We start from the raw sequence: 12,869 nt of genomic DNA on the forward strand, positions 1-12,869 counted from the left end.
GGTTGCAGCAGTAAGATGAATGTGGTGCTGTGCAGCTGCTGTCTTTATAATGCATACGAGACTTAGCAGCAAAAAAAACAGGTGTTAAAGCTTAAGTAAACAAAAACATGTTTAACTGTTTCATTAACCCTGGAGAGGGCGCGTGGTGTTCAAACTTCCGCAGGAGACACGTTATTGTTTATAAAAGAAACCCCGTAGCCCGCACTTCCCCCTCCCACTAGCACATCTATCCCCACCTCTCCCTCCGCGCGTACCATTGTTCTCAGCCAGTTTCGTCAAGGACACGAGGCAGTATAGAGCTATTTCAAAGCGGTGCGGTCTGTTGTACACCACGCGCCCTCTAGTGTGAACTGTTGTGCAGACTTTTGTACACCACGTGACTGATTAGGTTATGCAATATCGTTGTTCAGTTTTAGAAGTTATTTTATTATATTAGAGTAATATTGTGTGTATGATGGATGACGAAGAGAGACGTTTACTGCAATTGATGCAAAGTGTGGAAAGGGAGGAAATAGAAGAAGCTCGTGTCGCAGATGCAGAGAGAGAGCGTTTACGAAGACAGTTGTTTCCGGATGTTGAACAATTGAATACCATAGAAACAATTTATGAAAATCCAATTGAGAGAGAAGGATCGGAACAATCAGAAGATGAAGAGAATTACAGTGAGCATGACACAAATTCAGAAGTTTCGCTTGATGACTTGGCAGACCATGAAGAAGATTTCAATGTTCAAGGTCATGTAAGAAGAGGAGAGAACTATATTCTTGGCAAGGACAACGTAACGAGATGGGATACCCATATGAACACTGAGAATTTACAAGGCAGAGTACGGCGTTACAACATTTTCACGAGGTGATAGACTTGGCGTATGATTACCTTCTCCAAGAGGTGATGCCACTACAAAAACTTCACCTATTGAATGGTGGAAACTCTTTTTTTCAGACAAATTTGTGTATAAAATTGTAAATTTTACAAACATTTGGATTGAAAAAAATAGACAAAACTTTCTCAGAGAGAGAGACGCAAAGTCAACAGACCGTGACGAAATTCACGCTGTACTGGGCCTTTTGTACCTGGCTGGAATGTTAAGGTCTTTTCACACAAAACTAGAAGATTTATGGTCAACAGACGGTCTTGGCATTGAGTATTTTAGGTCAGCCATGTCCTTGAAGCGCTTTAAGTTTTTGTTGAGAGCATTAAGATTTGATGACATTAGATCCAGAAGACAGCATAAAGCTCTAGACAATCTTGCACCAATACGTGACGTATTTGAGGAATTTGTCAGCAAATGCCAAGCACATTATGCACTGAGTGCTTTTGTAACGGTTGATGAAATGCTCGAGGCATTTCGTGGTAAATGTTCGTTTAGGCAGTACTTACCAAACAAGCCTGCTCGTTATGGCATAAAGATATTTGGACTGTGTGATGCAAGGACATATTACACTGCCAATTTGGAGATATATCCAGCAAGACAACCACCAGGACCCTACAGGCACAGCAACTCATCAAAAGATGTAGCTATTCGGTTGATAGCTCCGATTTCAGGGACCGGACGCCATGTGACAATGGATAACTGGTACGGATCAATACCTCTGGCAAGAGAACTTTTGCAAAACCACCGTCTTACTTCAGTATGCACATTGAAAAAAAATAAACGTGAGATACCCCCATGTTTTATAGAGAGTAAAATAAGGAAGGTAAACTCAAGTTTGTTTGCCTACCAAAGTGACATGACATTACTGTCATATGTGCCTAGGTCCAATAAAGTTGTTACTTCTCTCAACATTTCATCATAGTGACACTATAGACGAGGAGACTGGTGACAAACAAAAACCGATTATGTTAACCAGCTACAACAAATGCAAAGGAGGGGTTGACACCGTGGATCAAATGAAAGCAGCCTACTCTGTTTCCAGAAAAAGCAACCGATGGCCATTGACTGTGTTCTTCTCCATGCTGAACATATCTGGCATCAACAGTTTTGTGATATTGCGGAGTAACGTTGAGGACGCAGGTGACAGAAGAAACTTCATAAAATCTCTGGGAAAAGATCTATGTAACCCTCAAATGATAAAAAGGGCAGGAATGCCACGACTGCCTGTGTTACTACGGAAAAGGATCCAGCAACTGTGTGGCCAACCAGAACCAGCCCGTCCAGTAGTCGAAGAAGATCAGCGTGAAACTGGAAGGTGTGTTCTTTGTCCAAGAGCCAAAAACCGAAAGAGTTGCACGAAGTGCCCTCAATGTCAACGCTTCATCTGCCGGGAACACACATCCTTTGCTTGTGTTACATGTGCCGCTGCAGAAGGGGATGTCAGTGATACAGACGATAATGAGTGAAGAGAGTAAAAAGTTTGAGCGAAAAATTGTTTACCGTAGCAGTTTGTAAGTTATTTTTAATTTTTGATTTGATTTGATATTCAATTATTAAACCCTACGGTTGGTTATTAGGTTTTTATATTATGTTAAAAAAGTGTATTTTTGTTTTAATCTACTTTCTTTTAAATTACATATTTTGTTTTGTAGAAATGTTTATTTAAAGCTACACTTTATATCTCCTCATTTATACTAAAAACTTTTATTAAAACAATTTTGTTTTGTAGTATATAAAAATATTAAATGATTTTTTTTACATTTGAACACATTTTCAGTAAAATTATTCTATTCCCAAATCCTTTTAATCAATAAGAATTGTATATAAAGCAGTATTTAATCAATTATAATGATTTAAAGACAGCAATACATAGTGCGGTCTTTTGTACACCACGTGACCTAGTACGTGTGGATCAGTGACGCGCCCTCTCCAGGGTTAAATAAGATCTCCCTAAAAAGTGCTTATGTGTGTCCAAAAACATGTTTTTTTTTTTTTTTGCTTTCTCACCCATTCCTCTAACCTCAGCAACAACCTAGACCTATTTTACAGTAATGTTCAGTTATCTAAAACATCGACTATATGAAAACCCCTCCTGCACCAATTGTTTCGGATAATCAACTCTCTACTATGATATATGTTATTATATTGCTTTATCCTATATTAAGTGTTAAAAAGACAAAAATGTAAATTTTGTTTCTTAGTAAGAATGTTACTTATGATCAAATTTGAAAAATCCAGACACCAGATTTTTTTCAAATAATCAGCTGAATTTGGTCATTGGCTTAACAAGCTATAATAAGTTATGATTCCATTAAAATTTGTGAAATAGTTTTTTATTAGCAAATCTGTTTGTTGGAACGAATATCTCATCCGTAGCTTGTTTTTCAGTTCTCAAAAGAATTGGCACAACTAAGATGCTTTCAAACCAACATCACTACTTATTGTTTTTTTTTAATTGCCTTGTCAGATAACAGTGATTGATTCCCCAAAACTTTGTGTTCCAGGAGATTGGGATAGCAGTGTCCAGTTACAAAGGTTGCGCGCTATCCAGCCTCCTTGGTTGCGGTATAAAGTGGCTATGACTTGGGTTAACTTTCAACTGAATATTCGGATACTGGACTCTGATCTCACAGCTTTAGTATGTAAACTGTTATATTACATTTAGTTCTTACATTGATTATTGTTTAAATGCTCATTAATTATTATATTAGTCTTTATGGATTTTAAGCCTTGGTTTTCTCTTAAGTAAAAACTTAATATGCCTATTAATTCTTGTTTAAAGTTTATTATTGATTATGGAAGGTTGGAAAGGATTCCGGACAGATGTACTTACTTTTACTTATACTTTTTGTAACATATAAGGATGGCAAATGTCCGAAATCCTATTTTCCTTTCATTGCCAATTAAATTTGTATTAATAGACAATAGACAATAGACAATATCCTTTATTACAATTTCTTCAAGAAATGTTACAGCGTCAAATTTAAGTCAAATTAGTATAATAGATAAGCTTCTTCAGTGTTATGTGGGGTCTCCCCAAGTAAAGAATTCATTTAGGGTGTAGAAAGCCTTGTCTAGCAGCCATCTCTGTAGCTTCCTCTTCATCAGCACAGGGCCTCCAGCTTTCAAGTGGTCTGGTATCTTGTTTAGCATCTTCACTCCTGCATACAATGGTTTCCTTTCATAAGTTTATTAAGTTTATTTATTTTTAAACTCGGTTTTCATGCTTTTAGGTATAAAGCAAATAAAATAAAAATTATTAATGGACCAATTCCAAAAACATTCAATTCCTGTCCTGATACTAATTTTGTGGTCTTGATTCTATTCTGATTGATGTGTTTTTTTTTTTTCACAAATAAATAAAAATATTGCCCAATTCTAAGAATAGTATCAACATTTTTATTAGAACTCAGGATTACAATTCTGATACCAATAAAAAAAATTGGTATTGATTCATGTAGAGTATAAATAATTTCTAAGAATAATAACTTAATTGTAACTAAAGAATTTAGATTGATAGGAAGAGCAGGTTTAACTTTACAAACTGGAAGGATATTTTGTTTCTTCGTCATGGGGTCATGAACAAAAAGAACTCTATGAAGAAGAGAAATGTCCTTCCAATTTGGTAAACGTAAGCCTGCTTTTCTTATTCTGCCTAAATTCTTGTGTTAAAACCTAACTGTTTGCCCTCTGTAATGATAAATAATAATAACTAAACATTTTGTTAACACCAATGTAAATCTGGACCGTAGGAGTAACCAGACAATATTTTAAAACCATCCTTAGCTGTGCTAAAACATTTTAAGATATAAATATATGCATATACTTATAGAGGACATTTATATAAATTACAAGATAAACATATAACAAATGCTAAGAAGTGGACATTTTGTATAGACACAACAGACAGGGCGAAATACGAACATAGTTGGGCATAGAAAATAAAAACTACAAGCTAAATATTATTTACAAAATCACAATAATTTTTTAATTTAGTTATCTGTTAACGTGTATACATATACAACATATGACAAAAACATATTTTAGCAATTAGTAATTTGTGTATTGACAGTCTGCAGTCGTACGCGAGAATAGACTTATTTGAATTCAAGAGTGGTGTTTACATACATCAATATTTGTGATATTGTGAAATTGTAACTTTCCAAGTGTATTTTTGGCACTTATGTTTATTCTATTCATTATTTTGTAATAAAATACTTTGAAAACATCGGTATCAGAATTGATTGAAAGATCTGAAGTATTGTTAATCCTGGATAATGCTAAGAATTGATGAATTGTAATTGACTCACACCTAATAAAAATATATGAAAGGATTGTGTTGTAAATACATTTAAACTCTTTTAATTTTATTTAACATTTTAATAGAAATTTTACCAGTAGATATTATTTGTAAAGGATAATTATGTTTAAAATTAACTGTCAAAGAACAGTGTTTGGTTGTTTTTATTTTATACAAAGATGTAAGACACATTGAACCTTACTGTTTGTTAATGTAAATTTTTGAGTATTTTATAAATTTAATTACATTTAAAACACAAACTAATAGTTAAATTAATGTATGTAAAAGCGTAAAATAAATTTCTTTTTGAATTTGAAAAATTATAATTTACTTGTTTTGTTTAGTTTCTGGTAGATAGTAACTCATCATTGGAGGTTCAGTCCGGAGAAACCCCTGAGGCTAAGCAGCACGTGTTAATTTAAAGCGGGTAATACTATCAAGTTTACATATCAAGTTTACAGCTGCGTTTCTTTTTTCATTTACTTCTACTGAAACAATAACAAAGTTTGAGATTAGGACACTGAAAAAACGTGAATTGTGCACCAGCTGATTTTTCAGAACTCTGAAATTGAAAATGGTGATACTCTGACAAATTATCAGGTTATCGGTAAATTTATTTATTATTAATAGAGTGAATTACTTTAAATTTATTAAATTCTAATCACTGAACAATACAAGAAGTTTTCAATTTAGGATAACCAGACTTTCAAAAGTATTACTTAATATAATACAAGTGACAACCAAACCCCAAAGTCCTTAATTATTTTACATTATACATTGATATTCATCATATAGTGTGAACTTGGAGATGATTCAACGTTGTCAACAATCATCAAAGTAATTTGATATTATTCTTGTTTTTTCTTTGAAACTCTTAATTATCAGAGTATTTTTGAAAGAATATTATCAGATTCAATTTACTTTTCTAGGTTGAGATTATTCACATGCATGTAAAGAGTCCAGTCAAGTTGGAAAAACCTGTTAGAAAAGTAAGTACACATTTATTATTTTTAACCTACCTATTCTGGGTATTCTCATGAACTGATATAATTTAATATACAGTAGTTTTTACGACCTTTTGTCTTCAGTTTAATTATGATTATTGTCAGTCATTCCGTAGTTTTTCGTGCTGATCTGCAATCTATTTTTACAACAAGAAATAAGTGGTAATCATAAAAAATACATGTCCATGTTATATATGGTTTATTATGAATTCATTCATGAATAATTTAACAGTGGTCACCCGACCAGAAAGGTAAAAGTGGTAAAATATCTGCAATTTCTTAAACATAACGGAAAGTGGAATTCAGATTAAAACTTTCTATTTTTCTTCTATCAAATTGACTTTGTACTGGCAAAACGTTGTCCCCAAATGGATGGCAATTCTTTTTATTTTACTAGGTGAAACTGAAATGTTTGGTGCAATGTAGGATATTTAACTTTTGACTTGTTACTTTCTTTACTTCATTTACCTCCTGCATGACTTCATTTGGCAATGTTGGCTGGATTCGGTATTATGTATATAATTGGGTGTTAAGGGATGGTTATTTTTGATTTTATGTTATGTATTACTTATAATATTTAGGATTTACTATTTCTAAAAGTAAAAACACACACTTTTTACTTATAACTATAAATTCATCGTCATAATATTCAAACATTTTGCATGTCATAGCTAGGTGTAGGCCTTGCAATGTTTAACACATTCACTGCGGCCGGCCCCATATGGGGACGGCGGACCTGCGCGCGTAGAACAGACGTCCCCAGATGGGGCCGCCTTGCAGCTCTACATACAAAGCCTTAGTGTGATCAGTTTCATTCGCTTTTACCCATTACAGTACAGTTGGTGTAGGGCATACTTAGAGGGTTGTCCTACACTTTTTGAAGGATTATTTGGAGCAAGGCTATTCAGTGTATATGGACTTTCAATGAAACAAGTAAGTGATATCAGCAGCAGAGCGCTCGTAACAACCTTCGACAGTATGGGACCAGCACAATATGCGGCCGGCCCCAGTAGGGGCTGAAAATTATGACGTCACAGTTCCAGGAAACTCGGCTGGAAACGTCATTTAGACCTTCAATTCTGCCTTTCCACCGTACAAGGGAAGTTTTTTTCTACATAAAAATTTTTCAGCATCCGGTAACCCTAATTATGCTTTTTGCCGCAGCGAATGTGTTAAATTTCTACCAGTACGATCACTGTGTAGGCCTTTATTACATACCCACCCCATTATTCATGAATAGCAACTTCAATTTCATTTAGACCTACGCCTAGATTATGGAACTCTTTACCAAAGTTCTATTTTAGATTTATTGTAAGTATTTTCTGAATTATTAGTCCATAAAACTGTCACTTTTACTGTCTCTGATATTATTTGTTACAGCTATAGCGTAACTGTAGAAAACACAAAGTAATTATGTGTAGTCTAATCAAAATAAACAAAACAGGTATATCTGCGTATACTGAACAGTGCTTATAGATATCGTTCACTATAACTAATCACCACATAATTTTTACAATTGGAATAAGAGAAAGGTGTTCAAATCAAATCAAAACCAACATGAACATGGTGTACACATTCAGTACAATTTAATAAACAGCCAACTTAATATGGAACAACAATGTCAGCAGCACCTAGCTGGATCGCAACAAAGACCTATTAAATATATATTGATTTTACATTATCAGTGCTAAAAATTATTGCTTGTTTAATTCTCTACAAGTTATTATTCGTAATCAAAATTAAAAATGGAATTAATGTTATAGTTTAAAGAAATTTGTAGTTACAGGAGAATTGCTATATATTAAGGACTAAAAGTTGTATGTATACTTTTAATTTTATAGATGATTATTTTAGTTTTTATGAAAGTGTTTCATAAATTTATTCCTTTATAAATACAAGTATTTAACTGTACATTTTTAATTGTTTCTAGTTATATTGCAAATTTAAAAATGAATTAAAAATTGAATACTGGCTCTACCCAAGGCAATAATAAATTATTGGGATACAGTGGAATGTATAAACTGTATGTTTAATTGTATTTACAAAATCATTATATTTAATTTCTTTGTTTATCCATCTATAGGTTTTCACACAATTATTTAATGATCCTCTGTTCATTCACTGTTGAGCAGCTGTGCGTAGATGTAGGAGACATGCAGTGATGCATTAAAATCAACTGGTGGCACAGTATTGCTCACAGTTTGCTCATTTTTACTTTTTATAGGATTGGACATTTTCTAAACACCACAAAATGTTAAAAGCAATCATATTGGGCGTAATCGAAAAAGACATGTCGAACCTCAAATAGTGTAAACTTTGTAATGCATTTATACAAGTCAAGTCTATGGTAAAAAACTAAAAAGTGATTCAAATCAGTTAACATGTTTTAGCACATAGGCCAAATAGAAAATTCATTCTATATACATACATAATGTACAACAATTTTTTTACGGATTCCATCTTAGAATGGGTTGTATTAAAAGTGTGTTATTTTAGTACAATTCATATTTTAATTGACATGCCTTAAAAACAAATACAAAAACATAGGGTTATGTTTTAATGACTTCTAGAAGGTGCATTTGCATGATCAATTCAAAATATTTTTTAGAGATGATCTGTTATTTTATCTTAGTTTTTTATAAGAATCATTTCATATATACAGTAAAGAATGTCATTTTTATTTTAAGCAAATAATCTGTCATTTAGGTAAAATGTGACAAGAGAGTGATCACCAGAAAATCACTTGTGGACATCAAGAAAGTGACCAAGAAAAATCAATATGGTAAGATAAAAACTAAATTTTTTAACCTAGAACCAGCATGGGAATGTCCTGTACCGGTACAGTATTTTACGCCTAGTGTTTTATTCAAATAAAAGTATATTGACCTGAACAATGCTCCAAATATAACATATGAATATTAAATTATTGGGATGATACACAGAAATATGTTTTACTATTAAAAACAGTAGTAATGGAAATGGTTTACATTAGCATTTTATTCTGTAGCCTACATAAGAAAAGGTAAATTCGGCATAAATACAAAATGTACATATTGTTCCAAATTTAACCCATATAAACCCAAGATCTAGAGGAATTTACAACCTGTCGGTACTTTCTGTAGTTTCCTGCTGGCCCAAAATAGAAACTTGGCACCTACAATTTTGTTGCTGCTTTCAAAAATAAAAAAATATCTACACAGTATGTGCCACTTTCTAGAGCATTGCCACTTGTCCTGTGCGATTTCAAGTCGACAGTTCTTTTGGTCTTCTGTCAGCAGCCAAGGAACAAATTTTTCCGAAACACAGTTCATTTTTAAATCTTGGTGTAAAATGTTACAAATTGACGATTTTGGTATTTTTAAATCTTCTTCCAGCTCTCGGACGGTCAATCAATGGTTTTCATTAATTGCTGCACGAACACGTTCAACATTTTCAGTGTTTCTGGCCGTTGAAGGCCTGCCAGATCGGTCATCACTCTCCACTGATATGCGGCCATTTTTAAACCGCCTAAACCACTCTTTGATTTGTGTATCGCCCATAGACACGTCACCATAAACTTTCCGTATCATAGTAATCGTCTCTGATGCTGAATGGCCAAGTTTTTGGCAAAATTTAATGCAAATGCGCTGCTCAACACGTTCAGTCATATTGAAATGCGACGCATACACACAGCAGTACTGTACGGAACAGAGCGCTGTGACTCACTGAGTGTCTGTTATCGTATTCAATGCCTAATATGGGAAGGAGTAGGCCCGCCCCTCCCCTCCAATAACCGGTTCGAGCCGGTCGCTTACGCCGCAGCCGCCTTCTGGTCGGCAGTCGGATACTTTTTGGACAGACCTCGTATATACTAGCAGTTGCCCGCGCCTTCGCACGCAATGTCCTGTTGAAAAACAGTACTTTTTTGCACGTATTCTTTTTCTATCACATTCTAAACACTCCTGAGGTAATTGATAGTCGTTCCTTTGTGAACCTCTTGGGCGCATTATGAAGGCATGTACCATATTTCCTGCCTCTATTTTTTGTGGTTTTTGCTAGGTGTTGAGAAGTTATTCAGTACAATATATGGATGAATCTCGATAAACTAATTAGGTTATAAATAATCAAATTCGGTCTGTTAAAATTTCTGTGTAAGACATTTCCAGTATTATTGTGGAGTGTCTTTTGCTCCGATTAAGAAAATGTATAAACAAAACCAATTTTTATCATAAAGCGTCTTCTTTCGGCTCTTTTCATTTACCTTTGATCTAACCAAATTCGATTACCTTATTTGCAAATATTCACGGCTTTGTACAATGAGGTTGTTTTTATAACGGCGTTTAATAGCATTTTCGTTACATTAGATAGTTTATTGATCATTGGTGCAATCAAATTTTAAAATTAGGCAATAACTTTTCTATGCAATCTGCATTACAGTACTCATCAAACACTTTACAATAATAAATTTTCTAATTTTTAAATGTAAACAAATGTTTCTACCTCTTTGATGAACTTCAGCTGAAAGTATTCACAGCTGTTAAGTATCAGTTCAATTTGTATTACGTGTCGTAGCGTAGTCTGCCGTATTGAAGGTAAAACACTCCAAAATCAACAACTACTTACAAATGAAAAATTAATTTAAAAAACATCTTCCAGTGGACCAAATTGTGAATCTAAACCATTCTCGAATTCCATTGAAAACACACAAAAAATTTCATCAAAATCGGTCCAGTCGTTTAGGAGGAGTTCAGTCACATACACACGAACACAAGAAATATATATACACTCCTCATGTTTTTCTGATAAAAAACGAAGATCATATCTTCCTTGATGCATGATCTGTTCCTGACATCTTTGCGTATAGGCTTTGCTCACACTAGTCCTTTGTTGTTGGGTCAGGGTGGTATTGATGGTATTGGTTATGCCACTCCCACCATACACCGTCCACTGCCGCTTTCTGTGTTGTGAGTTTCTTGTTCTGTTACTGCGCTGTAAACAAGTGTGTCATCAACCCTTGAATTTATTAGCTGTTGTTTCCATAGTGTGGGTGTGTTTCTGTGTATTATCATTTTGTATAATATTATTAAAAACAATTATATTATTATTGTCAAGTTAATGTCACAGTAAACCTTCCCCTGTATACAGTCCTCCTCAACAATCTTCATATATAGAACATACCTTTGGACAAACTTTTTAACTATTTGTTAAGTAATTATATGATTTTTTGAAGTTAGATAGTACATGAGGATATTTGGAACAAACAACATATCTAGCCAGGGCGGAGTACGGTTCTGAAATAAGCTAGCACTTAGTCTTGTAGCAATGTGGTGTGTATAGAAAAAAAAATGAAATTATTCTTGCATATTTGAATTAAGTTTGTAACACAGCTACAAAATACTGAAGTTGTTGTGAAATGTAATGTTAAGATGTACTTATAGGGGAAACAAAACTCCACATCCTGTGTCAAAGGAGAAACAGTAGCATTGCAGAAATACAGAGTGCGCTAGCCATGCCTGAGACTGATATCAACGCCAAAGACAACAATGGCTACACACCCCTACATAAGGCTGTAATCTACGCATCAGTCCTCAAGACTAAATTACTACTGCAACACCAGATTCTCCTTGGTTAGACCTATTCATATTTCTTTATTTTCCTGTAAAGAGACAAGAAAAATAGTTATTTAACTTGTGTACATGAATAAGTATTTGAAAGCATGCATATTACCAGTTTAAGTAATGTAATTTGTATCCGTATAAAAAATACACAAAAATGTTAACAAATGATTTAATATGTTTTGTTTACATTACAGACCACAACTACTTGTTTACATGAACACAGCAAAGACTCATGATGAAAATATTTAGCATTTCATAAGCATTAATATAATTTCTTATTGTGATTGTTGATATTGATGTCGAGAACAGCAAAGCACAGGTCTACACATAGTGGTTATTGTTAGAATTCAAGCTCTACACAGTTGCTAGAAGTTGACTTACGTGAGATGTTGTTATTGCCACTAACAGGTGGGAGTGTTGTTTATATTTGTGATCAGAACGATGTAAGAGTTCTACATAAAGGATTTGCTAATACAAGGTTAGTCATGTAGCTGTTTTAATATACTATTGTCTGCTAATAGGTAAGAGTGCTGTTGATATTGGCGCACAGAATAAAGCAGGATCTACACCCCTACACGAAGCAGTAAGGGTTAAAAGTTTGGAGTTATGTAAGCTGTTGGTGGACCATGGAGGTAAGATGCTTATTTAGGGCTAAATTGGTTGTAGACAACCAAATATATTGTTAGTTTTTATAATAGTGCCCACATTTGACTATTTTTATGATAAAATATTTCTATGATACAGTTAAAATTTAATTTTACTAGCATGCTAATGATTTAGTTTGCTGAAATTACTAGATTTGATTATATAGATGTGGCTAAAAATAACTGGACTGGGGCTGAAAACAAATGTTATTTACAATTTTATGTTAACCCCTTCATTCTACTCCTCCCCTCGATCCCTACACTGCTTCATACGAATTTTCCATTGTTCGTAACAATGCTGCAGATCATTTTCCGTAACCCTGTTATTATTTTTATTTATTTGTTACATAGGTTTACAATAGAATGTTGCAATGCAACTGTAAACATGTAACACGTCATTTTTAGTATATAATACAAAATTTATAGTATTACAGAATTTTTGACAAATTA

General features: G+C 33.7%; 1 protein-coding gene across 1 annotated transcript; it reads left to right on the forward strand.

The window, feature by feature from the left end:
• The first annotated feature begins 3,349 nt into the window (after nucleotides 1–3,349).
• Nucleotides 3,350–12,518, forward strand: LOC124373966 (SMC5-SMC6 complex localization factor protein 1-like). The gene is made up of 5 exons (XM_046832274.1): nucleotides 3,350–3,512; nucleotides 6,104–6,163; nucleotides 8,885–8,960; nucleotides 11,596–11,784; nucleotides 12,297–12,518. The coding sequence occupies exons 1-5, from the start codon at nucleotides 3,453–3,455 to the stop codon at nucleotides 12,422–12,424; spliced, it is 513 nt and encodes a 170-aa protein (XP_046688230.1). The 5' UTR covers nucleotides 3,350–3,452; the 3' UTR covers nucleotides 12,425–12,518.
• Nucleotides 12,519–12,869: the final 351 nt, after the last annotated feature.

This window comes from Homalodisca vitripennis, unplaced genomic scaffold (assembly GCF_021130785.1).
Source record: "Homalodisca vitripennis isolate AUS2020 unplaced genomic scaffold, UT_GWSS_2.1 ScUCBcl_6843;HRSCAF=14241, whole genome shotgun sequence".
Classification (NCBI taxonomy): Eukaryota; Metazoa; Arthropoda; class Insecta; order Hemiptera; family Cicadellidae; genus Homalodisca; species Homalodisca vitripennis.

Coding starts and splice junctions, on each gene's coding strand:
- LOC124373966 (XM_046832274.1), top strand. CDS start 3,453: ATGACTTGGGTTAACTTTCAACTGAATATTCGGATACTGGACTCTGAT. Junction 3,513..6,103: donor ACTCTGATCTCACAGCTTTA/GTATGTAAACTG, acceptor TTACTTTTCTAG/GTTGAGATTATTCACATGCA. Junction 8,961..11,595: donor GACCAAGAAAAATCAATATG/GTAAGATAAAAA, acceptor ATGTACTTATAG/GGGAAACAAAACTCCACATC.